At 44.3% G+C, this 27,370-nt stretch overlaps 1 protein-coding gene across 3 annotated transcripts in view; it reads right to left on the minus strand.

Moving 5' to 3' along the window:
* LOC119435943 (cell division cycle and apoptosis regulator protein 1) overlaps positions 1–27,370 on the minus strand; it is a 214,492-nt gene that overhangs the window by 110,479 nt on the left and 76,643 nt on the right. For all 3 annotated transcript variants that reach the window (XM_037702648.2, XM_049660883.1, XM_049660882.1), the window contains exons 7-8: positions 25,742–25,853; positions 5,690–5,776 (exon numbers count right to left, since the gene is read on the minus strand). In XM_037702648.2, coding sequence (XP_037558576.1) covers positions 5,690–5,776; positions 25,742–25,853 — 199 coding nt within the window. The remainder of the gene's footprint in view (positions 1–5,689; positions 5,777–25,741; positions 25,854–27,370) is intronic.

Raw genomic sequence — 27,370 nt, forward strand, 5'->3', positions numbered from 1 at the left:
CTGACTGCAATGAACTGACAATAATTTGCAATCTAATGCCCCATTATTGCACGAAACAGGCAGAATGTTTCTATTACATCTAAAAGAAACGCGAACTGCCATTCGGCAAGAGATTGGCACTCAGCCACACAGTCTGTGTTTTGGCACTTTCTTGGTGCTTTTTTGTTCGTTTAGCTTGCGTTCTGCCTACCATGATGGCATTACTGTTGCGCAACTCAACTAATGCAGTACTTTTCTTTTTTTTTGTTTATGTTGCACTGGTTATAAAAACGCCTGTATTCTTGCACAATGAGGTTCAAGTAGCAAGTTAAAGTAGCACACTACTTTACCGCTTGTACACATGCATATCCCCCCCCCCCCACCCCCCCTTTTTCTTTTTCGATTCTTTGTGAAATACAAAACAATTAATAAGTTCAGTTAGGCAAGCTACGTATCTGTGAGTGACAGCACTTTAGCAGGATGGGCATGTCGCTTCACACATGGCTATTTTTATCACAGTACCATTAAGTAAGTAGCATTTAAACACAGAGCTGTCTTTGCATCATTATGTGCAGGACAGTGAAGCAAGACGGTTCCAAATATATAATGAGCTGGAAATGGGCTTTCTATTAGGCAAATAATGGCCACTACCTTTGCTCAAGCTAACTATGAAATTGCGAATTATAAACAACTATGGGGGCACTTCAGCAATTCTTATGATGTGTAAATGCGAGAGCATTACTTGTTGCTGAGCATTTCGCGGAGTTTATTGTTGTGGCAAAATGTTGCTGAGTTTTAGTGCTCTGTTGCGTTATGTTTCCGAGTGTAATGTTGCTGCTGATGAGATCGCAACAATGTAAGACGAGAAACCGGCCATACTGCGCTCTCGCAGCTGAGTTTTATTTGCAGAGTTCTCATTAAAGCAGTGTTTCACACACATTGCGCTGAGTGTTCTTTCTCGATGACACCCCTTTTCAGCACGATGACACCACTTTGCCAAGCGATGACAGTACTTTTTCAAGCAGTACCATGGTGTTGACACTACATTTCTTCATCGGGTTTGTAGATGAACTATAGCTCATACTCGGGGGAGATGTCGTAGTCATCGTCCAACGGGTACCTCAAGCGCGTTGCATCTTATTCATCGTCGTAGTCGGCTCCGGCTCCGGCATCTGCGGGTCCTCGACAATACGAAACGCAGAGCTAAAGCAACATTAAATGCATTTTCGGAGGGGCTTTAGGCGGAGCGAGCAGCCACAGCTTGCCGTGCTCGCTCCTCAGCTGCTTGCTCTGCTATTTAGTGAATTACCTTCCAGGCAGAGCCCAACCTTGTGCAAAGGCTCAAAGATATTCATCCCTGTCACCTGTTGCAACTGTGGTGCAATGCAACGGTGGCGCAGTGATTAGCGCGCTCGGCTAGGAAGCAGTAGCAGTGGGGCAGAGGATTGAATCCTCACCGTGGCCACTTTTTTTTACAATTAGATGAAAATGACGTAATTTGTGTGCCACTTTTCTGCCACAGTTTTCTGATGACAACGGGGTCGCACAATAAGCCAAGTAATGCTCTCGCATTATTAGCCACCAGCAACTTGGTGTCATGACTGCCATGTCAAACATGATCCGCACGTTATACTCTATTTTTTCTTATCTTATGTAGCAAAGAGTCAAATTACTGAAGTGCCACAATTCCTCATGTAATTATTAGGTGAACTAAATTGTGAGAACAAGACCACAATTAATTCACGTATGACTTATTTATTGCAATACTTATGAGTTTTCCATCAAATAAAAATTTCTGAGCAATTGTGAAGGTTATGCGAAATTTTTAAAGGTATTTATTTTTATCAGAAACTTGTTTTTCTAACTTGGAGTCTGGATGCCGCAGTGGTAAGAAAAAAGTGCTGGCAACCAGGGTGCCTAAATTGGCAAAGATGGCGCAGGCGTATAGCGGTGTACCTGGAGTTCGTTGCGCAGTTTTTTTTGCCTGTTGTTAACTCTTTCTTTACCACGGGGAAATTGGCTGTTTTTTTGTATGTTTAAGTGGGCAATTTTTTGTGCAACAGCCAATAAGTTTACAGTGTCATGCAGTATATAAAAGTGAAGGTAAATGAACATGCTCTCAAATAATACTTATTTTTAAAAAATACAAGAAAATTTATTTGCATACAAAATTCTTGAACAAAAAAAAAAAAACACAAAATTTTCAAAAAAAAACTTTCAGTAAGAAGTAACACCTCTGGCGAAAAATTCTAAGAGAAATTCCAAAATATTCAAATTGTTGATATATCTCTTGGCAACATTTCTTTAAGGAATTATACCCATAGATAAAGTACTCTTTGAGTGAAGAAAAATTACATGACGTATAGTGAAACATACAAGTTCTTGGTTGGTCCTACTTACAATTTTTTTTTTTCACAAAGATTAATTTACAGCATAATATTATATTCTTCTTCTTCATTCTGGGGTTTTACGTGCCAAAACCAGTTCTGATTATGAGGCACGCCGTAGTGGAGGGCTCCGGATTAATTTTGACCACCTGGGGTTCTTTAACGTGCACTACAACGCAAGCACACGGGCGTTTTTGCATTTTGCCTCCATCGAAATGCGGCAGCCGCGGCCGGGATTCGATCCCGTGATCTCGTGCTCAGCAGCGCAACGCCTTAGCTGACTAAGCCACCGCGGCGGGTCATAATATTATATACAAAAACACGAGTACTAAATGCACATTTTAAAAATACATTGCGGAAAAGAAACAGTAATTACAAAATACATAATAAAAATTACCAAACACAAATAATTAATGAAATTCACAGCAAACTTTCCTAATGATAGATTTATATCTTCAGAGAAAAAAATTCTCTACGTCGGTTTGTCAAGGATTTGTGTCCATGCATATTTGTTGGTGTTTATACATATAGCATGAACGACCTCCACCTTAAAGGACGGGCAAAAATAATCGAGAGCTCTCGCCAGCCGCTTCGGACCCCTACGAAGCGCCATCCCGAGGTCAATGCCAGGATCTCTCTGGGGCCGAAACTGGTGGCAGCACATCTTGTCCAAATGAAGTGGACACACCATAAATAAAGAAAATAATAGTTTTACACCAACAGGGCAATTGAACTGGTTGTAGATATCAATATACAAAACGGGAGGCGAAAACGAAACTTGCCGGCGGGTAACAGCTGATCTTCCCGGCTGATCTGCTGAAGTTTCCTCATCCACGGCAGGTAACAGCTGATCTTCCCGGCTGATCTGCTGAAGTTTCCTCATCCAAACTAAACTCCGACGTCGCGACATCAATTTACGAATCATCACTGCTCGAAAAGTCCAAAAGATTGCTTCTAGGATCGTCGGGATCAAGCGAAACTGCTTTCTTTCGAGCGCGCGCGGTACCGGATGTCGACGCCATCACACCGCTCAAGTGCCCCTCAACCTTTGAGCTCACACGCCCTTTAAAGATCTGCGCTGCGCGGTAAAAAACTGTGCAGAAACGGAAACTCTACTTTGTATACAATCACCGAGATGGCACTACAAGTCCAGGAGCCCAGTGTTTTTGTTTTTTTAAAGTAGGCGCTCAAAAACTTTTGTCACCGGCGATTGATGCCTAGTGCCGTGGTAAGCAAGAGTTAAACAAAGTTGATGAAATGACTACAATTAATATATTTGAAAGCTCCAACCATAATATTTATACAGTTTTGCCGAATGTGTGAGCCTAATTTGAATTTTAAAACTCATACCTTACTGATTATTAGACAGTAGTAAACAAACTTGCAACCGTGAGTTTGCCAACACTTCAAAAAGCATGATTATTACAACTGCTCTCGAAGCGAATATCGAATAGCATAATATTTAGAAACTATTCTTCACAAATTTAAACATTTGCACAACACTACAAACAATTATATGCCTAACAAGTGCATCCCACAATAAGAGTGCTTCAGATTTTTTTTCCTTTTATTTTCCCTTAGTACTAAGTGATCCTCACACAACCTCTTTCATGGTTTGTGGTCTCACAACAATTGTCGAATAAGATCAACACATTGCAGCAAGGAGTCTCTAAAGCGCTGCATTCCCGGCTCGATGCAACCCCTTCATTTGTTTCGAATTACGCCAAATGTATTTCGTGATGTGGTTGAAACATAAAGCGGCAACTAAATTGAAATGATCATGGTGAACAGAGGAAGCGATTATGACACATCACAGGCTCAACAAATGCAGTCACTGATGTTATTACAGCGCAATCCTGCAAGCGCTGTTCACCTATGCTGCCGAATCGGGCATTCTCCGCATGGTTATGCCATGGCCTTGTCCTCATCTCCCAATTGCCCAACTCTATTACCCTTAATAGGCCGATGAGCCATCTCTATTTCAATAAAGCTTTACCCTACCATTACAACGCGAAGACTGCACCACAAGGCCAAATGCTTCTGTACATCGCATTTGAAAAGGCCCGTCAGCAGGCCACATAGCAAATGTTGGTTATACGCTAGAAGTTGTTACGTGCCCTCTAGGGACCATTCTACCAGAATAATTTTTCAAATAGGTTCATTAATAGACGAGATACAAATATTTCATTACAGCGAACCCAAGATTTCAGGAGGCGAGCACCACTGCCAAGAGAGACACTTTCTCCACTTGCCCAGTCTAGCCTCCGCAAGCGAAATTCCTTCCCTGCATTTTCCCATGCCGGAGCAGGAGAATCGCATGACACATATGTCACAGGCCCTGCCTTTTTTTTTTCTTTCCCACTTTTCTTGCTGCACGGTGAACTTCTGGAGACGGCCTCGAGCGCAATCTGTTGCGTTAGTCTTGTTTCGCGCAGCGCACGATCTTGCACGCTGTGCACGAGAACACTCGACTAGCGGTCTAAGTCGGTGATGCACGAACAATGAGGCAGATGCAAGCAGATCACAGAGCCTGATCGCGCGCTGGAACACGATAGAAAATGACAAAGTTTCGTTGTCAGCGCACGTGACTGCACGACATGGGAACAAGCAGACAAAACGGAAGTACTCATACATCTCTCTTGCTGCAATGCAAAGTAAAACAAAAACACGCAGACATTCGGTTTGTGCGTTTTATTATTTCTCTAAACATTAATTCATCTAATGAAGGAACAGATTACACAAATAACAGATGTTGCCTTGAATAATTCTCGAAGTGTCACGTGTCACTATGAACGACGTCACAGCATACACATGTACGTAGGCGACTCGCTGATATCTGTCATCCCCCCCCCCCCCCCCATCTTGGAGTACAGCGCCCGCGAGGAGAAGGGCAAACAGTGTTTAGTTTGAAAATTCAGCTCTTTTTGTGGCGCGTAAAGATTTAACACTTAGTAGACACGATCATGCACTGTGCTTGTCAGCTCCAAATGATTGGAGCTGGTGAGGGGCCCTTTAAGACTACCATGACACCACAGAACAAACTGTCTTTAGAGGATATGCACAACGTACGTGCCTATGTAAACACACCATGGTTAGCAGATGTTGCAGGAACCCATCGACAATAGGCGTGGTTCAGCCAGTAGCCACCAAGTGGCGACACCACTCGTTCTCCCACTCCATAGTCACAGCTCATCCGCTAATAGACAATATTTTCACACTGTAGAGGCCTGTTTATGAATGCAGAGCTAAAAATTTGTCCACTAGGAGTTCCATAACTATTTATAACCATTAAAATTGTAGATCACAAGCAGGTGTATACTCACAGTACTCCGCCCTGTGCCGGCTCTCCGTTCTCTCAAGTAATTGACTGTAAGAAATCTTTTCCACATCAGAGCGACCGCTCTTGTTCTCTGCAATAAAACCACATGCCACATCAACAAAATGCACTCAAACCCTATCTATATAAACTTCAATGATAAAAACCAACATTAAAAATGCCAGCAAAATTGTTAGTTAACAACAATTTCCAGCAAATTTCCTTCACATCACAAATGAATATTAATCAAACTTCATTAGAGTATGCCATTTCACTTTGTTAACCCATCTAGCGCCGGGCATTTTGGATCTTTCTGTTTACTGGGTGCCTGAGGTTGTTCCAAGGCAAATCAAATTTCTGCCAAGGAAACATGTTAGCAAACTTTAATTTCAAACCGTGTTTACTGGCGGTACATTATGAACATTTCACAAATTTCCTTGTGCATAATGTTAGAAAAACATTAATTATACTACTTAACAATTGTAATAAGAGCAATTAGTACGTTCATAAGAAAAAAATTTAATGTGGGTTATTTTAAGAACAGAAACCACTGAACATTTTATTTGGGGCTTCTTGCACTGGACAGCAATGCAGGAATTTGAGAGACTGCATGCTTCCGAGCAACAATGAATCTTAAGCTTTGTCATGTGGGCCACCTGTTGCATACAAATAAAAGCTACCATGAAATTTCAGTTTGACCAACTTATGTAGGGACCCTCTAACAAATTTGTTGGGTCCCAAAAGTGTGTACTTTCTAATTGTATAGTTTACTTATGTTAAATAAACTTTCAAACTTTCAAGAGATGTCTTGACCAGCACATGGGGGCTTCACAATCACGAATTATCTCAGGAAAGGCAAAGAGAGCGAAAATTGTTGCATGGCTTAACTCTGGCAGGGCAAGGGATGTGCACAGGCGCCTAAAAAGACAACTTGGGCATGCAACTTAAAGAGTTAAATAAACGGGCACGGGGAATGCCTGGATCCCCTTTATCCAATTACTGTGAACAGCAAACAGAAACTACCAAAAAGCATGCAGACTATATATGCATAGTCACCCACCCACCCTTATAAATGCCAGAAAAACCACTGCAATATTTGAGAAAGCCTCCACAAAGACACATTCAGCTTAATTCCAAGCTCATAACTACAGCTAATTCAACCGCAGCCCCGGTTTCGTGCCAGTGGACCGGTTGGTATTTTGCCTCACAGGATACAGCAAACTGGCTTATTTAGCACACAATAGACCTTTTTCCTAATCTGCTAGTGCGCTTCTCTGCCTTGCACATTTGCCTAACTAATGGCGGCACCAGTCATCGTTCAAATGAAGTGCTAGCTGCACATGCTTGGGCTTGTCCCTCGCACATGGTTTCATCACGAGAGCCACATCCACGTACATCTTCCATGTCATAATACACTCGAATTCCATTATAATAAAGCTGAAGGGAGAGCCGAAATTATCGAAATAACTTCGTTAAAGTCCATTAACTTCCCTATATTCATTATTGCCCTGCTGGCGCTTGTCCCTTGCACTGTGGGGATGCGCGATTCTCACGCGTCCCATGATGTTGTTTTCCCCGCATGTCTCCTGTAGTCCGGCTTCTCTGCGTGGCTAAGCCCGGCGGTGGTTGCGGTGCGTTGCGAGAGATGGCGCTAGTGTCGCGATGCTGGCGCCACCGAACGGCGGAGTCACTTGGGGGAAAAAGTTCGGAGGCGCTCTCTCTTTGGCTGGGGATCGGCGACCAACACGCACGAACGCTTCGCGCGTGCGCCGGCCCGCTTCGCGCGACCGTCGCGCGAGGCTTAGAGCGGGACACCGGTATGGACGAACACGGATCGTTCGAGCGCGCCACCGTTCGCGTGACTGTACACGTGAACGACTAGGCGATGGTGTCATAGCATGGGGCGAACGTATTCGCTCGCTATCGGGTCGCGGTGAGTCGGACTTCCTTGATTTGTCGCGCGCCCGTGTGAATGTTCAATTGGTTGTAATTCGGCTAGTATGTATTAGTGTATGAAAGGTGCAATAAATGCCCTTTTGATTGTCTGCACTACTGTGTTGTCGTTCCTTTGTCCCAAGAGCACATGTGAGACCCCACAGCACATGGTTCCATCACGAGAGCCACATCCACGTACATCTTCCATGTCAGAATACACTCGAGCCCCGTAATAACGAAGCTGAAAGGGGAGCCGAAATTACCGAAATAACTTCGTTAAAATCCATTAACTTTATTATATTCATTATTGCCCTTTACTGCAATATATGCCCAATGAGGTGCCCAACTTTAAACATGTAAAGAAGAAGACAGTTTTGCGACCCGTGGAATCACAACATGCTCAAATATACGACAAAATTTTACTAAAAACCGTAAAAGTATCTTTGGCATATGCAACATGCAACTTCTTGGCATCTGAAACAACAGGTGCTAACACTACCTTTTCAACCAAAGCCTTCTTACTCTTTTCGGGCTGCCATATTTCGTCATATACAGTAAAACCTCGTTAATTCGGATTTCATGGGATCGAAAGAAATGTCCGAATTAACCGAATGTATAATTATCGAAGGTATCAAGAAAACAATAAACAAATGCTTAAAACATCGACATGCTTTTATTTAATGAATGAATCAGCAAACCCTGTTTCTATTTTGCATAAAAGCAGTGCAGAAGCTGCAATTCTCGTCATCTCATGACTCACAGGTTACTATTGATTAGAGCTCGCCACGGCGAGTGTCTCACGATTTCCTTCACAGCGCAGCCGCGGCACGCGTCTTCGTCTGAGACACGCTTTTCACTAGCACGCGCACATCCCGATTATTTTTTTGCCAGTGTCGCCAGGTCGCTGCCCACCGCGATGTAGGCGGTGCTCTTCATCCTCGAAAGCTTTGCACCGAGTAAAAACGAAACTACAGTTTGCCGCAACTGCTGCAGACGAAGCTGCGGCCGCTCTCGACGCGATCATGGATGGCAATTTAGCAGTTCTGAAGGCGCGCAGCCAACGCATGCACCGAGTAAAAATGAAACTACTGTTTCCAGCAACCACTGCGGATGAAACAATGTCCACTATCGACGCAATTGTCGATGGCGACTAAGCAGTCATAAAGGTAAGTGGCCAACACGCACGCACCGATTCAAAGCGAAACTACTGCCGCAACCGCTGCGGACGAAACCGCGGCTGCTGTCGACGCGATCATGGACGGCGACTACGCAGTCACGAAGGCATGTGGTCAACGCGGTGCTATGCGCAGCAGTAAACGCAACAATAAAGGCTTTGAATGCACAAATAGGCACGAAGCGTTCTGGCGTTGCTGTCATTAACATATGATTTCCCCTGATGACTACGACGATGCGAACCCCGCTACTTCGTTTCGGTGCACGTTAACGCCATTTGTGCTCTTCTGCATCACACATTTGCGGTGCTCCGCGCTCGCCAAGCTCAGAGAGTTGTCCGAATTAAGCGGTGTGCGGCCAAATACGTCCGAATTAACGAAAGTTTCATTGAATTAAATAATGCATACGCCTGCCAGGACCAAAGGACGAGTCCGAATTATCCGATTTTCCGAATTAATGAGGGTCAAATTAACAAGGTTTTACTGTAGCAGATTCCCATACATGGCCGCTATTGGTCAACAGCTGACATCAATCAAGAAGCGCGTTTCAATCAGTGCACTTCTTCCTACTGTTACTTTGTATATTTATTAACGCAGTTTAAAAATAAGCAGGTTGAAGTAAGCGAAAATCTGTTTGAAATTTTTATAGGAATTATGTACTTCCGAAGTATGATAACAGTCGAACCCACTTGAACAATATTCAAATGCAACGAAAATTTCCATTATTATAACCAATAATTGTTATAACCGGGTTGCATGAAAAAAAAATAATAAATAGGACAATGGCAGAGCTGTTGTGAGATAACTACAATGGTGGGGAGGCCAGCACCCCTCCCCACCACCTTCCTCCATCCGGCTGCTGATTGTGTCGACTCTAACTCTGCCACCTGCACGCTCTGATCTCGTGTAACAAGTCCCAGCTGTCGGCGTTCGAAAACTCGTTAATTCGGGTGTCACGAGGCCGAGAAAATGTCCGAATTAACCAAATGTCATATTATCGAGGGTATCAAGAAAATGATAAAATGCTTTACACGTCTACACGCTTTTATTTACTGAATGAATCAGCAGAATCCTGTTTCTATTTTACTATTCTCATCTATTCTCGTCATCTCGTGACTGATTAGCGCTCGCAGCGACTACGGCCTTGCGACTTCTGTCACAGTGCGGCCACAGCGCGCATCTTCATCTGAGACACGCTTTTCATTATCGCGCGCACATCCCAATTATTTTTTCGCCTGTGTCGCCAGGTCGCCACCCATCGTGATGTAGACCGTGCATTTCATCCTCGACAGCTATGCACCAAGTAAAAACAAAACTATTTGCCACAACCGTGGCCGCTGTCGACGCGATCATGGACGGCGACCTTGCGGTTCTGAAGGCGCGCGGCCAACACACACACCGAGTCAAAACGAAACTACTTTTTGCTGCAACTGCAGATGAACCCGTGGTCGCTATTGACGCGATCATGGATGATGACTACTCAGTTATGAAGGCACGCGGCTGACGGGGGTACCGAGTGAAAACAAAAGTACTGTTTGCTGCAGCCACTGCAGACGAAATCGCGGCTGCTATCGACGCGATAATGGATGGTGACTACGCAAGCGGCGAACGAATGAAAGCAAGCGGCCAACGCTGTGCTGTGTACGGTGGTAAACGCTAGAATAAAAGCTTTAAAGGCACAAATAAGCAATAAAGCGTTCCGGCAGTGCTGTCATTCCAGTACGATTTTCACTGATGACTATGGCGATGCGAACTCCGTCGCTTCGTTTCGGTGGACGTTAACGCTGGTTCTGGCTCCATTGCGTCGCACATTTGCGGCACTCCGCCAGCCCAGCTCTATCAGCTCAGTTGGTGCGGTCCATTCATGTTTCGGAGGGTGGCAGGGTTTAAAGCTATGGGCACAGCCCATTCGTGTTCGGAGGCGTGGAAGGGCGACGGGACAGCGGTGCGCGAGGCTGGCGATGTGGAGAAGGATGAAAAACAGCGCGCGGCGACGTGGAACGGCTCAAATTTCTTTTTTTCAATCTTTTTTCTTTTTAAGAAGTTTGCATTCCATTCCCTTTCGGCACGGACACCTAGTAGCCAGACTTCATCGTAACCGATAATGCAGCATGGGGGCATTGTAGTAAGCGGGTTATTTCACCATATAAAACATACAAAGTTGACGGCGCAGCAGCTTCTTATTGTTATAACTGATATATTGTTCAAACCGGTATCATTATAAGTGGGTTCAGCTGTATTGTACTATTGGCCACTATCGTTTTCTAACGCTCAGCCGCGCCCGCCCGTGAAGGAATGAAACTTTGGCCACACTGCCAATCAGTATAGTAACCTTCGAGTCTCACTAATTTAAATTAGTTTTGAACACTCAACTAGCCTTGAACGACAGAATTCTTAAGGTCACACGAGACAAATGCTTGCCAGTGCGCGCCTTGGCAGGCTTCGCTTCGCATAGAGCTATTGTGGAAAATGCGTAATATGGATGTGGCTACTATCCGTTGGTCAAGCTGGTGCAGGACAAAGCTGGGCCGCACCACGTAGCATAGCCAGACTGGAGCACATGAGGGCAAGCGCGCACTCTAGCCCTGTTCTGCACATAGTTAGCCACTACAGCTGCATACACCTACGTCTGCAGCATAGCGTAGATACTGCGGCTACCGCAGGGTGCAACAAAGAGCCTGCTCGCTGAGCTCGCAGCGGCTCACTGAGGACAGCAGTGTACTCAGATTGGTATCTGTGTGTGAGGTGACTGAAGGCCCAAGCAACAACATCTGATGAACAGGTCATCTGTTTTCCGAGTTGCACACCCTTGAGGCGTATCGCCATCATGGTTGAAGCTCACTACGTTAGGAATCCTTTTAAAGCGAGTCCGGTGTGCGGCATGCTTTTCTAAGCTGATGTGCGCACTGCCGACGTATTCGCACAAGTGAACATGAACCACTGAAGATGAAGTTTGTTCAATCTGTGTGATTGTTGTAGAGAGAAGTGCAAAAGGAAATGTGCTACTTGGGTCACTCAGTGCAAGAATAGCGGCGTGTAACTATCTAGCACATTGTAGCACAGCTAAGAGATGAGACACCGTGAACTCAACCATAAGCTGAGGGATAGCCTCCAAGTCTGGCGCTTTGTAGACGCCAAAATAGGAAGTAGTGGCATCTAATATCAAATTTGAACTGCGCGCCACCGTGGCATTCAGTAGGCGGAGCATTGTGAGCACTACCCTGCTCCGTCGTAGCCTTCACAGTGCAAGGCACTGAAAAAGGATCGAGAGCACCAAAAGGGGACCACGGGCGATCTTTTATTGCCAATAACTCCACTTCTGCTGAACTCATTGAAGTACTATTTGCGGCAAAGTATTTCTGAAATAATGTGCTTTAATGTCAAATGCACTTCTCGACTTCGATAAAAAGTGGTTCACGACCTCTTTAGGCCTAGCTGCTTCAAGAATCCATATCAAGCTTCCTGCTGTTTGGTGCTTGTACATACAAGCACCGAGAAGCTTAAATGTGTTGGCAGGCCTTTAAAGTTATTTCGAATGTGGCTGTGACGATTTGAGCCCCTGAGGGCAGTTAGATGCATGCATTACTTTTTTTGGAATGCCTCATTTTTCGGACGCTTTCGCTGTCCCTCGGGCGTTCGAAAAATCAGACGTTTTCCGACATGGCCTGTATCAACCCACGGAATAGTGCCAGTGAGTGCCCGTGTCTTGCGCAATGAAACATTAAATCATGACACAAAACTAGACTTGTGTGAATATTTAATATTTCCAAATATCCAATAAAATATTATGTTATTCAATATTCATTGCAGTTTGAAATTCAATAATTGGACTTTTCGAAGTGTAGTATTAGTGCGAACAAATATAAATTTTAAAACATGTACAATCAACAGTTACGGTTTCAGTGAGCAAGTCACATTGCTACTATTAACATGGCTAATGGCCAACACAAGCCAAAGACCACGTCATTTGAATTGTCAACTGATTTTTCAGATCTGCTCAATTATTTGAGCTTTCTCTACTGAACTAATGAATAACAGCAACTGAAGCTTTGAACATAGCACAGCGTCTCGCTAGATTATTCTGACATGATTCGTGTACACGAAGCTGAAAAAAAATGGAGGCTGTGAATAAGGTTAGTGCCCATTCAGGTAGACCCCCGTACTTTCGCTTTCATTGGCAACGTGGTTTCATGGCTTTCTGACAGCCGTACAGCCACTGCTACTACATCCAAGTCTACTCGGCACCAAACCGAAACTTTCGTTGCTAACACCCAGTGAAGAAATGATGGCAAAGCCTAAATTTTAAGGTAGGGAAGTGGTGACGATAATTCGCCACTGACCTGCGTGGTCGTAGACAGCAAACCATTGCAAGAAATATGTAGCCAATGGTGATCGAGCCTCAAGTTACGTGCACAACTGAGGGCCATAGAAGCGGCGTTCGACTCCGTGGACAAGAAGCTACAAAGTTCATCTGTGCACCTACTGGACTAAATGGGTTAAGCTCACTTGTAGGCAGAGCACACCGAGCTGAATTTGCACAACAGAGCCTGAACTGCCAGCATTACGCCATCAAGGTTGCACTTTGGAGCATTGTAACAACAAGCGACGCACATCGAGCCACGCAATGGGCGAATGTGAAACATTCCTGTGGCCTCAACAGTTGCAAAGTGCGAAGTAGTCTAAAGCACAACACTGAGCAAAAGTCCATAAATAAAGTAAGTGCTTAAAGTCAGGGGGGGCTTGGGTGGGCCCAGCCCCCTCTCCATTCTTTTAGGAGGGGCCCGGCCCCCCCTCGGCAGGTCAACTGTAGTACTACAGCACCCATTCGACAGGCACTGGAGGTGATCTTATACCAGTGGTACCTTGTGCGGGGCAATTCAAGCTTTCCACTTTTTCAATAAATGATTTATTCGGAATTAATTGGCTGATGTGACCTGGCCGAAACGTCAGTAAAGTCATGATATTTTCCTTACATGCTTCTACTCTTTGACGTGTTTCTTTGCCGGATCCTGTGATTCAACGCTTCCCTGATGCGTGTGTGTGTATATATATATATATATATATATATATACAGGATGTTTTTTTTTAGCTGCACCAAATTTTTAAAATTAGAAAAAGATATATCTTGGTCACATTATGTTTAGCATTCGAGTGTACGGATTGGTGGCCTCTAAATACTACAGAGCAATTTCCACACTTACATGCGTAATTATCGAAGTTACGGTAATTAACTTTCTAATTATCAACAATTGGTGGCTACAGTAAATGAGTACTTTGGGGCCCCATCCTCGACGCTCCTATCTCAACGAACAAATTTTGAATAGCGGAGTTCATGTGGGAGCTACGCAAACAATTATTTCCCCTTGGCAGACTCCTTGAAACCGAAACTGGCCCCAAAAAGAGTGTCTGTGTCGTTGATGTCGCCGCTCCCTCGCCTTTCATCACGTCTCAAAGGTCACCGCCGGTCCGGCCCCGCAAGCAGCTAGCATTATCTCCTTGCTGTCCTTCAGTGCGGCCCACTCGCGAGTTCACCAAATGGCCACAGAGGGCAAAAAAAATTGCTGCTAACAAAACAAGCATAGTACATCCCCTCGAAAATATGCCTGCGTGAGTTCAGTAGCTCCCGCTAGAGGCGCCGTATAAGCGCAATTTTAACCTACAAACTTTCTCCCGCACTTATCGAAGCGTTTTTATTACATGACAAGAGTACAAAATTATTATTCTTAATTAGAGATTGTACTATTGAGCACCAACTCTGTTCCTTTTTTGCCATTACAAATGCAAAATAATGTTCATCATCATCGATCTCCCACATGACCTCTGGCCTGGATTTAAAATTTGTACCAGTATTTTCGCGTACACGGCAAGCACGGATTCATTGGTTCGTACACTTATGCTGGTTGCTTATTTTGTGCTAAAACCAGTTTATCGCACTTCGATACCTCGCGCTATTTAACTTGGGGTGAAGTGATGGGTTTGCGAGAGGAGATGTAAGCCCGAAAGCTAGGTTTCAGCCGTGAGCCATGCGGAAGAAGTCTGCATCGAAACGGGAGCCTGATTCTGCTACGATTGAAAACGCAATACCGGTAAGTCGTTTAACATCGCTGCTTCTTGAATCATTATGTAATATTCATCTCATTAACTTACAGGCAGAGACAAGTTAATGAACTAGATCCTGCATTACATATGGGCAGTCAGGACCCTCCGTTGCTGTTGCCGAAATAAATCTTTAGTTGCGAGGCCGTCATTATGCAAACACAATCACGAAAAAAAAAAGAGAGAGATATCGGAACGCACATCACATTTTTCATCTCGTTGTATTCGTGGCCGTAGGCGACTGAGTAGCCTTATCAATATATATACTAATATATCTTTTTTTTTTTTTCAATTCCGCCGGCAACTTCTTTCGTCCACTAAACCGGATAACCCTTTGGTAAATTGAAGTGAAAGTACTGAATTTAATATATTAAACAGTTGCACGCATGCTCATTTACCCATATTTCATACTTGTTGGTTCCAAGTGTTCTTGCTGTTCCGTTTGATTTAACTTGGGGCATCTATTTTTGCAGTAATGAAGTGGTGCATCACGTTCGTGCAGAAAAAGAATGCAGCAGTTCCTCAACTGCTTGTTGCCTCCTCAACTGCTTGTGCAGTTAAGGAGGCAGTACATCAAGTCGAGCCTTCTCTGCAAAGTGAAGCACGCACCCGCGCTATTGGGGCTCTTTCAAAGCTTCGTAATGCTAGGACCTCAAGCATCAGCCAACCCGATAAAGCAGCCATGAAAAGACTGCAAAATAACAAAGCTGTAGTCATCTTGCCTGCGGACAAGGGGAATGCCGCGGTTGTCATGAATCAGGATGACTACGTTTTGAAGATGATGGAGCATCTCCAGGACCTGACTACATATTCAAAGGTCAACTGGGACCCCACAAGAAAGACCGAGTCAGAACTTCAGAAGCTACTGACTGACGTTTTCAAGTTTGTGCCACCAGCTGCTGTGCCACAACGGCTCAGCTCCTGCAGTATACGGCCTGCCCAAGGTTCACAAGCCCAATGTCCCGCTGCGGCCTATAGTAGACTACACTCGCTCTCTGTTGCATCGTCTCTCTGGATATCTTCAGGTGTGCTCTGACTCCTCGTTGGACGAACGTCGTCGTACGTAAAGGACTCCACTGATTTTGTCAACAAGATCAGGAGCGTGACTTTAGACAGCGAAGACGTCATGGTCTCCTTTGACATTAAGTCTATGTTCACACGCATACCTGTGGATTATGCTGTGGACTGCTGCCGAAGAGCATTGCAAAACGACACATCTCTGCCCTCGCGCACCCCATTCGAAGTCGACGACATGTGCCGCCTCTTGGAGTTTTGCTTAGACAACACATACTTTTCATTTAATGGATCATTTTACAGGCAGGTGTTTGGAACGGCAATGGGAGCGTCGGTGTCAGTGTCTTGTGCCAACACTGCCTTGGAAGCCCTCGAAGATAAAGCCCTCACGACGTTCCAGCCCGCTCCAAAATTGTTCCTGCGGTATGTCGCCGATTGTTTTTCCATTATCCGCCGTGAAGACGTCGCACCTCTTCTGCAGCACCTGAACTCTTTCCAAAGCACAATAGAATTCACTGTTGAAGAAGAAGTTAATGGTCACCTGGCTTTCCTTGACGTTGAAGTCATGCGTACTGCATCAGGCCTTTCAACAAGCGTTTACTGGAAGCCTACCCACACAGGGAAATATCTGCACTTTGATTCGGCCCATCTAGTTGGACACAAACGATCTGTTGCCTCTACACTGTTCACCCGTGCATTCCGATTGTGTTCGACTACTGACGCATGCAGAGCTGAGTTGAAGAGGGTGACGTAGGATTTGGTCAGCAATGGCTACCCCGGCCAGTTTATAAAGACTGAAGAAAAGCGTGCTGTTGAACCCCCTATCAGGCCGATGAGAACAAGGAAACGGGTGTCTCTCTGATATGCACGAGGCGTGAGCGAGTCAATGTCAAGAATTTTCAAAGATTATGATGTACAAATCTGCCACGTCCCTTCAAGCAAGCTAAAACAACAACTCGTCCAAGTCAAAGACAGCCTCGAAAAAGAAAAACATCCCGGCGTCATCTACAAAATTCCTTGCCAGGACTGCCAGGCGTGCTACGTAGGCGAGACGGGAAACTTTAAAAGAAGATTACAGCAGCACCGCAATGGAAACACGGTTTCCAGCGCCCTAGCAGAACATCATGAGAAGACTGGTCACAGTATTAACTGGCATTCGGCTTCCATCATCGAAAGAGAGAAGAAATTATCATCCCGATTGCTTCTCGAATCATTCTGCATACAATCTACGACTAACACAATAAACCGGACACGGGGCCCCCTCCCTGAGTTGTACGCAAGCGCCTTACGTCTACCGAAGCATATATAATAAAGATCACCATGCATTCGTTCATTGTAAACAAGGCACCCGTACTGGGTGCCGAAACGTAAAACTGTTGTTTTTGTGTTCTTCAGTTGGCGAGTGTACGTTTATACAGCCATGTTCTTTCCTCGCCAGACGAGTTTTCGTCAAACCCTAGACTACTTCGCAGCAGTTCTAATAGCTTCATGTTTGTCTTGCATTTACTTGTGGAACTAGCAGCGTGATAACTTCTAGTGTATAAATGAGCACACAAATGCTCTCATTTGTGATCCTGATAATACTTAAGCTGTTGACACGCATTATAGTTAGGCAGGCACCAATTTCATAGACAGTAGCAATATTCGTTTAATTAACATGTTGCTTAAACACCCTAGAACGAACAGTGTATATTTGCACGTGTACTGCAGTCTAAAGCTATTACAATATATATGTCACACCTTCTTGCATTTCATATTGCAAAATTGTCTTTTTTCAATTTCTGATGCAGTCAAAATTTCTGTTCCAGACATGCAGCAAAGAGGATGGCACCAGTGTAAAGCAACACACTCCACACACCAAAGACAAGCTACTTCCTGCTACAACAAGGCCATTGTGTGGACTTTGGCTGTTACTACAAGGTAAACAACAGCAAGTTCAGAAATAAATATGCTTAATATATACTGTATTGGCTCGCTAGTCTTGAGATACATGTCATTTGTTTGTAGCAGATGATATGAATGTTTTTCCACATTTACGGTTCAGCATAATTGGTTCAAACACAAAAGAAAACACTACATGAGTTTGGCTAATCTGTGCTGTATCTCATGTGTTACTGTTCTGCCCCAATAGAATCTGCACCAAGCACACCATGGTCCTCATCACAGGAGCCCCCATCTACCCTGACAGGAAGGGGCTGGAGCCGAATTTACAAGGATTTTACACCACAAACAAAGAAGCGGACGCAGAAGTATTTGGATGAAATATCAAGTCTACAGAGGACTGTGTCAAGACTGAAAAGATCCTCAGCCATCATTCCACCAGCATGGATAATGGCCGAGTCGTCCAGGTACCTCAACGAAGACTTTCTAGAAATTCCTCATGTTGAGATGCACCTGCAACCATTGAACAAGCACGGACGACCTTGGCCAAAAGAGTTCCATCAGTTTGCCCTTCCTTAATCAGCTTCCTGGTCATGTCAAATTCCATTTGTGCCAAGTATACATTTTTTTCTATAAATGCAAGCTTTTTTATTCTCCACTGTTGTTAGGGATAATTCTTCTTCCTCATCCAAACATGAAGGTCAACCTTTTCATTCCCCACTCTTGTTAGGGATAATTCTTCTTCCTCATCCAAACATGAAGGTCAACTGATTCTTTGCTCATACTTAATACCATTCACTGTCTAGTAGCATACCATATCTGTAGCAGTATTTCTCAGTGTACGTTGCCATGTACAATTCCTCTCCAGAAATAGCCGATGCAGCATCGGCGTGCATCTTGCATTTACCATTGCACTGTGTGCTATGTAGCATTTGACTATTCTTAATGTCTTTGGCCTTCAGTGCTTGCAGAGCCGAGTGGCTTCTTTCATGAACGCAAGCTTTCTGATTGCCATATTTAATTCCTAGTCTCATTCAGCACTGCTCTTCTTGCTCGATAGCCTGGGTGTAGCCCAGCTTGTCTAGCCTTGCCTGGGTGTAGCCTTGCCTTGTTCAATAACCTTTAGTGTAGCACAAGCTACACTGAAGTGATTGATTACAGTCTGGTTTCGCTGCTGACCCACTTGGTCGTGGTAGTCATGTTATGTTTCTCGGATGTGGGGACCTGGTAAGTTACATTGGGAAGCAGTCTCTCGAGGTAAGCACCTGCTCCTGCAGTCCGCACAGCAACATAGACTCCCAATTTACACGCACCATGATTGGTGCTCCCCGTTCTGTCCTTTCCTGCTGTAGCCATGTGCAAATTTTGCTCGTGGCCTTCGTCAGCTGCAATTTGGCATGAACATAGACCAGCATACGTGCTTACATGATCTGAAGTGTATAAGTTGATAGCCACCTGGGTGGAATGGCCCACAAAAGTGGCTGCCAAAGGTGATGCCCACAAAACCGACTTGTCCATACTGACACAAATTGGGGCACCAAGTGTGAGCCATACATTAGCAGCCCTTGAAAGAAAAGAAACGTGCAGGCTGGAAAGGAGTTAATGCTAAAATGCTAAGTAGTTCATGTTGCTGTGTTGACTGCGGCAGTAGATGCCTGCGTCACCCGATTGCTTCGCAATGAAAGTTGCTAATATTCAACGGTGACTGCCAGTGCAAATAGGTGGGACACGCTGCCCAATCTGTTTGCGCTGCTTGTTGTCGCTCATTATCAGACCACCATGTGTGACGGAGGCAAGCACTATGCCTGTAGTTGGACAGCTGAATGTGTCGTAAGCGACCCATGTACGTGAATGCTCACTGTTGCCATATGGATCTTAACCAATGTATAATGTATTGTGTGGACCTTATGCGGTCATTGATTGCAGAGTCTCATTTCACTGTTATACGACTTGGTTATGGCTGCCGTGTTACGTTTCTTGGATGTGGCAGCCTGGTCAGCTGCATTGGGAAGCAGTCTCTCATGGTAAGCATTCGCTCCTGCAGTCCGCACAATGACATAGACTCCCAATTTACATGCTCCGTGATCGGTGCTCCCCGCTCTGTCCTTTCCTGCTGCAGCCGTGGGCAAATTGTGCATGTGGCCTTCCTCGGCCGCGATTTGGCGTGAACGTAGACCAGCATTTAGAAGAGTGTGGGTGTAGGCCAGTTGGCGATTTATGATTTAGGAAGTTACTGCAAATAACACACCAGAAAAAGAAAGACAACACGAAACGGTACTGACGACTGTTTATTTATTGAAACGATTGCTGAGCTCATACAGATCAGACACACGTGTGCACCCGAAAAGCAACGAGAAAACCAATAATAACACAGAGTGACCTTTAAGAGGGGTGCGATACAAATGCTAAGATACACACTGATAGACTAGTGAGGCACCTAACACGTGTGTATCACGTGGAAAGAAACAAAAGTTCTTTCTGGGTAACAGCAGATAATCGGCAGAAAAAATGGCCAGCTGAAAAGAGAGGTTGTAGAGGCAGTAGCCATGCGACGCTTTAAGGATGGTGATTGCGTTAGTTTTCAGTCAGTTGCTGTTACCCAGAAGGAACTTTCATATTTTTCTACGTGATACACACGTGTTAGGTGCCTCAGTAGTCTATAACCGTTTATCTTAGCATTTGTACCGCACCCCTGTTGAAGGTCGCTCTGTGTTTTTATTGGATTTGTCGTTGCTTTTCGGGTGCACACGTGTGTCTGATCTATATAAGTTCGGCGTTCGTTTCATTAAATAAACAGTTGTCAGTACAGCTTCGTGTTATCTCTTTCTTCGTCTCGTGTGTTTTTTGCGGTAATCCTAGACCAGCATACATGCTTACATGGTCCGACGTGTGTGAAGTTGAAAGGCCCGCAAAAAGGCTGCCGAAGGTGATGCCCACGAAACCGACCATGTCCATATTGAAAGATAGAGGGGCACCAAGTGTGATCTACACATTCACGGCCCCCAAAATAACAAAAAAGAAACGTGCAGGTTGGAACGGAGGTAACGTTAAATTTCTGGGTAGTCCATGTCGCTGTGTTGGCTGCGGCAGCAGATGCCTGCGACACCCGATTGCTTGGCATTGCAAGTTGCTCATCTTCAACGGCGACTGTCAGTGCAAACAGGTGGGACACTGTCCAATCTGCTTGCACTGCTGGTTGTCGCTCGCTACCAGACCGCCATCTGCGACGACGAAAGTAAGCCGTTTACGAGCTCGCATTAATGATTCCAGCGTATCTCGACATGCAATTTTTATTTCTCAGGGTTCGTACAGGTTTCCAAGGCAAAAATTCAAGGATATTCCAGTACTTTCCAAGACCTGTCATAAATTTTTCAAGGACTCAAAGCGGCATCCAAAGTATGATTTCTTTACTCTAGCATTTCCAAAAATGACTAGTTTTATTGCAATTACAATAAATAACTGTATATCACAATTATAATAAAAATGTCTAGCCTTAATAAATTCTCATGATCACAATATAAAATGAACGCTTACTACAGCGGCTGAGATTTCTCCAGTATAGGCTGGGTAAAGTTCACCAAAAATGATCAAAACATTCAGCATAGGGTTATCGCACTAAAATAAAAGTCTAGCGAAGAGAGATGCTATAGTGGGTCCAGCGCTTTTGCTTGGCAATGGCGCTCGTGCTTGAAAGCTGTGTCTCGTTTGACTGTTGCCGCTCCGAACTCTAATAAACCTTTTACAATTGGTGGAAGTGCTGGGAACTCTGATAAACCCTTTACAAAAGAAATGTATATCCCAATGATGTTAATATCTAGCCTGGATCACTTTGCAAGTTCACAACAATACATAAAACAAAAAAACAAAAAAAAGTGGTCGCAGTTTCACCTGAAAGGCGAAGCATAAATTGCGATAGCAAACTTGTAGAGAGCTATACGGAGTAATGATATTAGCTTTATCAGCTGTATAAACTTGGACATGCAGCAGCATCGGCAACACGCAGAACTGTTGTCGACGCCATCGGCGTTTTGCCCGCGTTCGCTCAAAATGAGTGCGGCGTTGGTGACTGTTGCCGGAGCCTGTGATATAAATAGGCACTTGGTGCCGCAGCTAAACGTCGCCTCCCTTCCCTCCCCCTCCCCCACGGCTTCTCGCGCGTCGGAAGAAGGTGCGTTTGCTCTACATATATGGTGATTGTAAAGGAGAAAAGAGACGCCTACTTCTGCAGCCCTTAAGCGAGCACGGCGCGGAACGCGCGTTTGGTCTCCGCCGTGCGTTCACTCCCCGTGAAAGACGCGCCCCTCGCGCCCTTTCACTCGCACATACAGCGTTCGGCGCGCGGCGACGATTTCTTCTCCAAATGACGTCATACGGAACCTCACGGCGACGGCGACGGCAGAAATCTGCTTTTGAGTGTCCATATAATTGCTATCGCAATAAAAAAACAATGAATACTCCTAACAGCTACTCTGACTTCTCCAGTATTAACTGGGCAAGTTTATCGAACATTTCCAAACCATTCAGTGTAGTCTTGCTACACATCCATTATATTACAACAAATAGATGTATATTCCAATTCTGTAAAACATGTCTTGATAATTTCTTAAGTCCACATTATAAAAGTTAACACAACAAGCACTCACAACAGCTGCTCAGACTTCTGCAGTATTAGGTGGGTTGGTTAATCAAATATTTCCAAAACATTCGGCATACCGTATTTTCCAGTGTATAAGACGCAGTTTTTTTTCCTGAATTTTTCGTCGGTGCGTCTTATAGAACGGTGCGACATATGTACGTTTTTTTTCCGGAAAAACTGCCGTCAAAATCGGATACTATGTTATGGCCACGTGAAGCCACGCGAACCCGGCACTATCGAGGTGCCGGGTTCTCGTGATCAAGTTCCTGAGCGCCGTGCGAGAACAATGCAGCAGCAACGCAAACAGCGGTAGGCCGACCGCGAGTCGATCCATACATCGTCCCCGCGCGCAATACAGCATATGGCACGCGGGGACGATGTTATCGCCCTTGAACTTTATACAGAACATAGCAGCAACCACGACGGCAGAAATGCGCCTGGAGTGGAAATATATGGCACCCATACGCTAGCATGTGACCCGCGTTAACGGAGCGAAACATCACAAACTTTTTTTAAATTGATTACTGAAAGAACAAGTGCATCTTATACACCGATGCGACTTATATACTCTAAAAACAAAAAAAACTGATGTTTTGAGGGTGGCGCGTCTTATACAAAGGTGCGAATTATAGACCGGAAAATACGGTAATGTTATTGTACTTATATTATCATAAATAATATTATAACAAACCTCTATCCAAAGGCACTGAGCATCAGTGGTTAAGTTGCTCCACTATAGCCCTCTTTAGCTTCACCTCACGCGCAAGAGTGAAAGTGGGACAAGGCAGACCAACGGGCGAGGAGTGGAACGAATGATAGGGTGAGGAAAGTAGCGTGCCAGACCAGAGCCAGCATCGTAGCGCGGCACGGGTATCTCGCTCCGTTCGCGGTTTGACGCAGCGAAGCCTTTTATTTTTTTTTCCACGCAGTTCTGCAAAACGGAACCATGTGTGCTCGCGCCAGTGTATTATTCTGAAATGGGGAGTTTGTCAGATCGACGCCGATCTACCGCAGAAAGGAGATCGCAATGTCAAGTGCATTGGTCACGAAATTCAAGGATTTTCAAGGAAGTAAAAAAATTCCAGGACTTTCAAGGGCCTTGAAAACGCACTTTTCAATTTCAAGGGTTTTCAAGGGTTTCAAGGACCTGTACGCACCCTGATTTCTGCTCTTGTACGAGAAGGTGCACTGCTTGTTTTCTGCCAATAATGTCGCACGTTCCTTTCACTCACTTGTGGCTTGTTTTTATGGGCGTCAGTAGAGGCTCTTTGGTCTCCTGGCAATTAGAATGCAAAAACTACGCGGCAGCCAAGGCAATGAGGCGTGCCGCAACGACAACAGGGTGAGCGTGGCGCGTACCAGCGTACATGACCGGTAAAAAGCGGCCATATTGAATTTTGCTAAAAAAAATAAAAAAAAAATACATTTCCGCTTTCTGTTTGAGCAGCGCCATCTGTCTTATGCCTACGTAAGTTCCATGCGCTATCGCTTCTTATTTTTGTACCACTGTGGAAGGTACAGTTTCCCTTCTCTCAAGTTGGTTCTTTATTCTATGCGGAGACGGTGGGGAGCTGTGTTCAGCTCTTGTGGCTGCTGCTGATGGAGCTGCCGCGCAGGCACCGTATCTTGAAAGTGATCTGCTATGTGGCCGAAGTGTGCGCCCGTGGGGGACTCATCTTCAAAGCGATCTGCGATGGGCACAAAGGGCATGCGCCGAGTGCCAGTAGCTTCGTATGCGCCGTTTTTTTTGTTTTGTTTTTTTTTCGACGTTCGTGTTGAAGAGAGAGCGCGAAGGTCAATTTGTTCGCTGCTTCTGGCGCGCTTTCCAACTACAGTGTTTTAACGAGTTTCCACGGTCATAGAGCAAGATGTGTTCATGTAACCTGTGCGCGCGTGACACCGTGTTTATTTAGTTAGTAAGCGCACATTTATATACGGACGATAAAACTAACATCCTTACTTCGTATAGCTGTCTAATAATTTGCTATCGCAATCGATGCTCCGCCTTTTGGGCGAAACGGCGCCATTTTTCTTAAGCCGCTCTAAGCCTCATAATGTTTTTTTCCATGGGGGTGGGGTGGGGGGTGAGTTTTTTGGACTGTTAGATTTTTCTGACTATTTTTCAGTCCCTGTGAAATCCGGAAAATCGGTCGGCTACTGTACATTATATATATATATATATATATATATATATATGAACGTGTGTGAGTGTGTGCTCGCTATACTGGTTACCGCCCTATGAGGTCCCCCGCTACACTGCGGGGAGACTTTAAGCGCTGACCACAGGCACTGTAAAACAACGTTGAACTTGAAATAACTGAGTACAGAAATTGAAAAAAAAAAAAGAAGAAAAGAAGAAGAAAGAAAGAATGATTCCAAAGATGAAACTCTTTGCCTCTTTGCAAACACTGTTTTTTATAATTGTCAACTTCTAGCTATTGTATGATAGTTTTATGCAAATTTCACACCTATTTGAACAATTTGCTCTGAAATTATTAAACATTATTACTATTTCCTTCAACTTCATTTCGACCCAAAAAAATTTTTATTTGCACAAGCCATATAAAACCTGCACATTCTATAATGTCAACTCAATACACACAAATCTCTCAATGGAAGAGCGCACAAATTCAAGTTTCATCGATTTTCTTGTAATTTCCTATATTTTACTAGTGTAAATACGTATTGGAAATAGACCGTACTTACACATGTAAGGCCAGCACTTTTCTCCAAATTTTGTTACTGGGCGCTGCCCTAACACAAGGCAGGCTTATAGCTACTCAATAAACCCTCTGAAGCATTGAACTCCACTCAGACTATGAAAAATAATGCAACCACTGGCGGCCGCCTATGGCTACATTTACAGTCACCAACAAATTTTTGAGCACAAACAATGCCACAAAAATGTTGAAATAGTCTGGAAGTCAAAAAAAAAAAAAAAAGAATGACTGGCGACGGTAAAGTTGATTTCGTTGTTTTTTAGAACACATGTCCACTCCAAGAGATAAGCATAATTGATGATGACCGATATAACAAGCTAGCTGGGTTCAACTTAATCACTCTACCAAAAGATCATACCCCTTGCACTTTGATGAAGTTCAGTCAGCTTATACCAAACAAGTCTTAGACATCAACATCAAGGCGCTTTTTTTGTTTTTTTATAAAAATCTTTCCATCACATTAGGTGTCACTTTTTTTTGTTAAATTATAGTTAACAGAGCTCAGATAAGCATATTCGACAATAATGCGCAATAGAAGAACCTAAGTGTAGCTTTCCCATCACACTTACATTGCTCATAACAAACCCACAATATCTCAGGCTTACCAGAAGTCAAGGAGTTGATGTATTGCGTCTGTGCTGCCATGGCTGCACTGGTGTTGGACTGGCTACTTGGTGTAATCTGACTGTTTAAGCGAACACCAACAGAAGCATTCATCTGCAGCACATTAGAATGAAAAAAAAAAAGTGAGAAAGTCAGCAACATAACCAATCAAACATATTTCTCGAGCATTCTGCCTATGAACGCCAGTTCATACAGTAAAAACACAATTTCATAAACACTTGCATTGCTTGCCAAGAATCATCCGCCAAGTTGTTTCCACCAATAACTCAGAGGAAAAGAAAAAGAAGGAGAGACACATTTCAAATGAAATGAAATCAAATGAGATAGGACAGCAAGGTGACTTTTATCATCTCTCCTTTTTTCTACACCATTTCAACATGTTTGTACATTCACTTGTTTAGCGTTCAGCTGTGGGTTATACAGTCGAGTTCCATTAATTCGATCCAGAATTTATTTAATTATCGGGGGGTCGAATTAAACAAGATGCAGAAAAAACAACAACACACCACTGATTCATTTGGCACTATTTGCCCAATTCTAAAACTCCCCTGAATCAAACGTATGCTCACTTTCTAGGTGTCCAAAATAGAAAACGAATGTAGAAATTACATTAAAGCTCCTAAACAAAGAGATCTAATGCGCACCCAATTTCTTAGAAAGAAAAGTGGGCAAGGGTCTAAATGGGTTGCACAATGGCAGCTGATTTCCTACATTCAGCTTTGCCACGGATTTTAAAGGGGCCCTGAAACACTTCTTATTGAATTCGAGAAATGTGTTTAAAGTTAAAATAGACTATTTCAGAAATATTTTGCAGCAAAAAGTACTTCAATGCGTCATTGGCAATCAAAGATCACCCTTTATCCCCTTCGCCCCGTTCCCACTCCTTCAATGCCTTGCACTGTGAAGGCTACAGAGGAGTGGGGCGGGGCGTGCCCACAGCACTTCGCCTAATCAATGTAGCACTTCGCCTACCCATGGCGCACAGTTCAAATTTGATGTTGAATGTTCACATAGACGCCACTATTTCCAATTTTGGCACTTACGACACGACAAATGCAGTTGTCTTCAGCGAGCCGAAAGGAGCTCAATGAACAGGCTCGTTGCAGAACCCCGCAGTGGTCGTGGTCACTACACTACGTAGCAGACACAACTACATGCAACTGTAGTACATGTGCACAATGTTTGATATGTACACAACAGGACTGGAGTGCGCGCTTGCATTCACGTGCTTCAGTCTGGCCATGCTACGTGATGCACACCGACTTTGTCATGCACCAGTTTGATCAACAGATAGTAGCTATGTCTAACTTACACATTTTGAAGTGCTGTCAATAGCTCAATACAAAGCGATGTGTGGCAAGGCGTATAGCCTGGAGCGGCCAGGAGAGAGCGCGTGCTGGCAAGTGTACATGTGGTCCAAGCTTACGTTTCGAGTGGTTCGAGACTAGTTGAGTGTTCAAAAGTAATCAACATTAGCGAGACCCAACAGCTACGACACCGATAAGCAGTGTGGCCGAGTGTGGGCAGACGATAGACAGTTTTTTCCGGAAGCACGTAATTCTTAGCAAAATTTGAAACGCAGATTTTCGCTTACTTTAGCCTGTTTATTA

This window comes from Dermacentor silvarum, chromosome 1 (assembly GCF_013339745.2).
Source record: "Dermacentor silvarum isolate Dsil-2018 chromosome 1, BIME_Dsil_1.4, whole genome shotgun sequence".
In the NCBI taxonomy this organism is placed as follows: Eukaryota; Metazoa; Arthropoda; class Arachnida; order Ixodida; family Ixodidae; genus Dermacentor; species Dermacentor silvarum.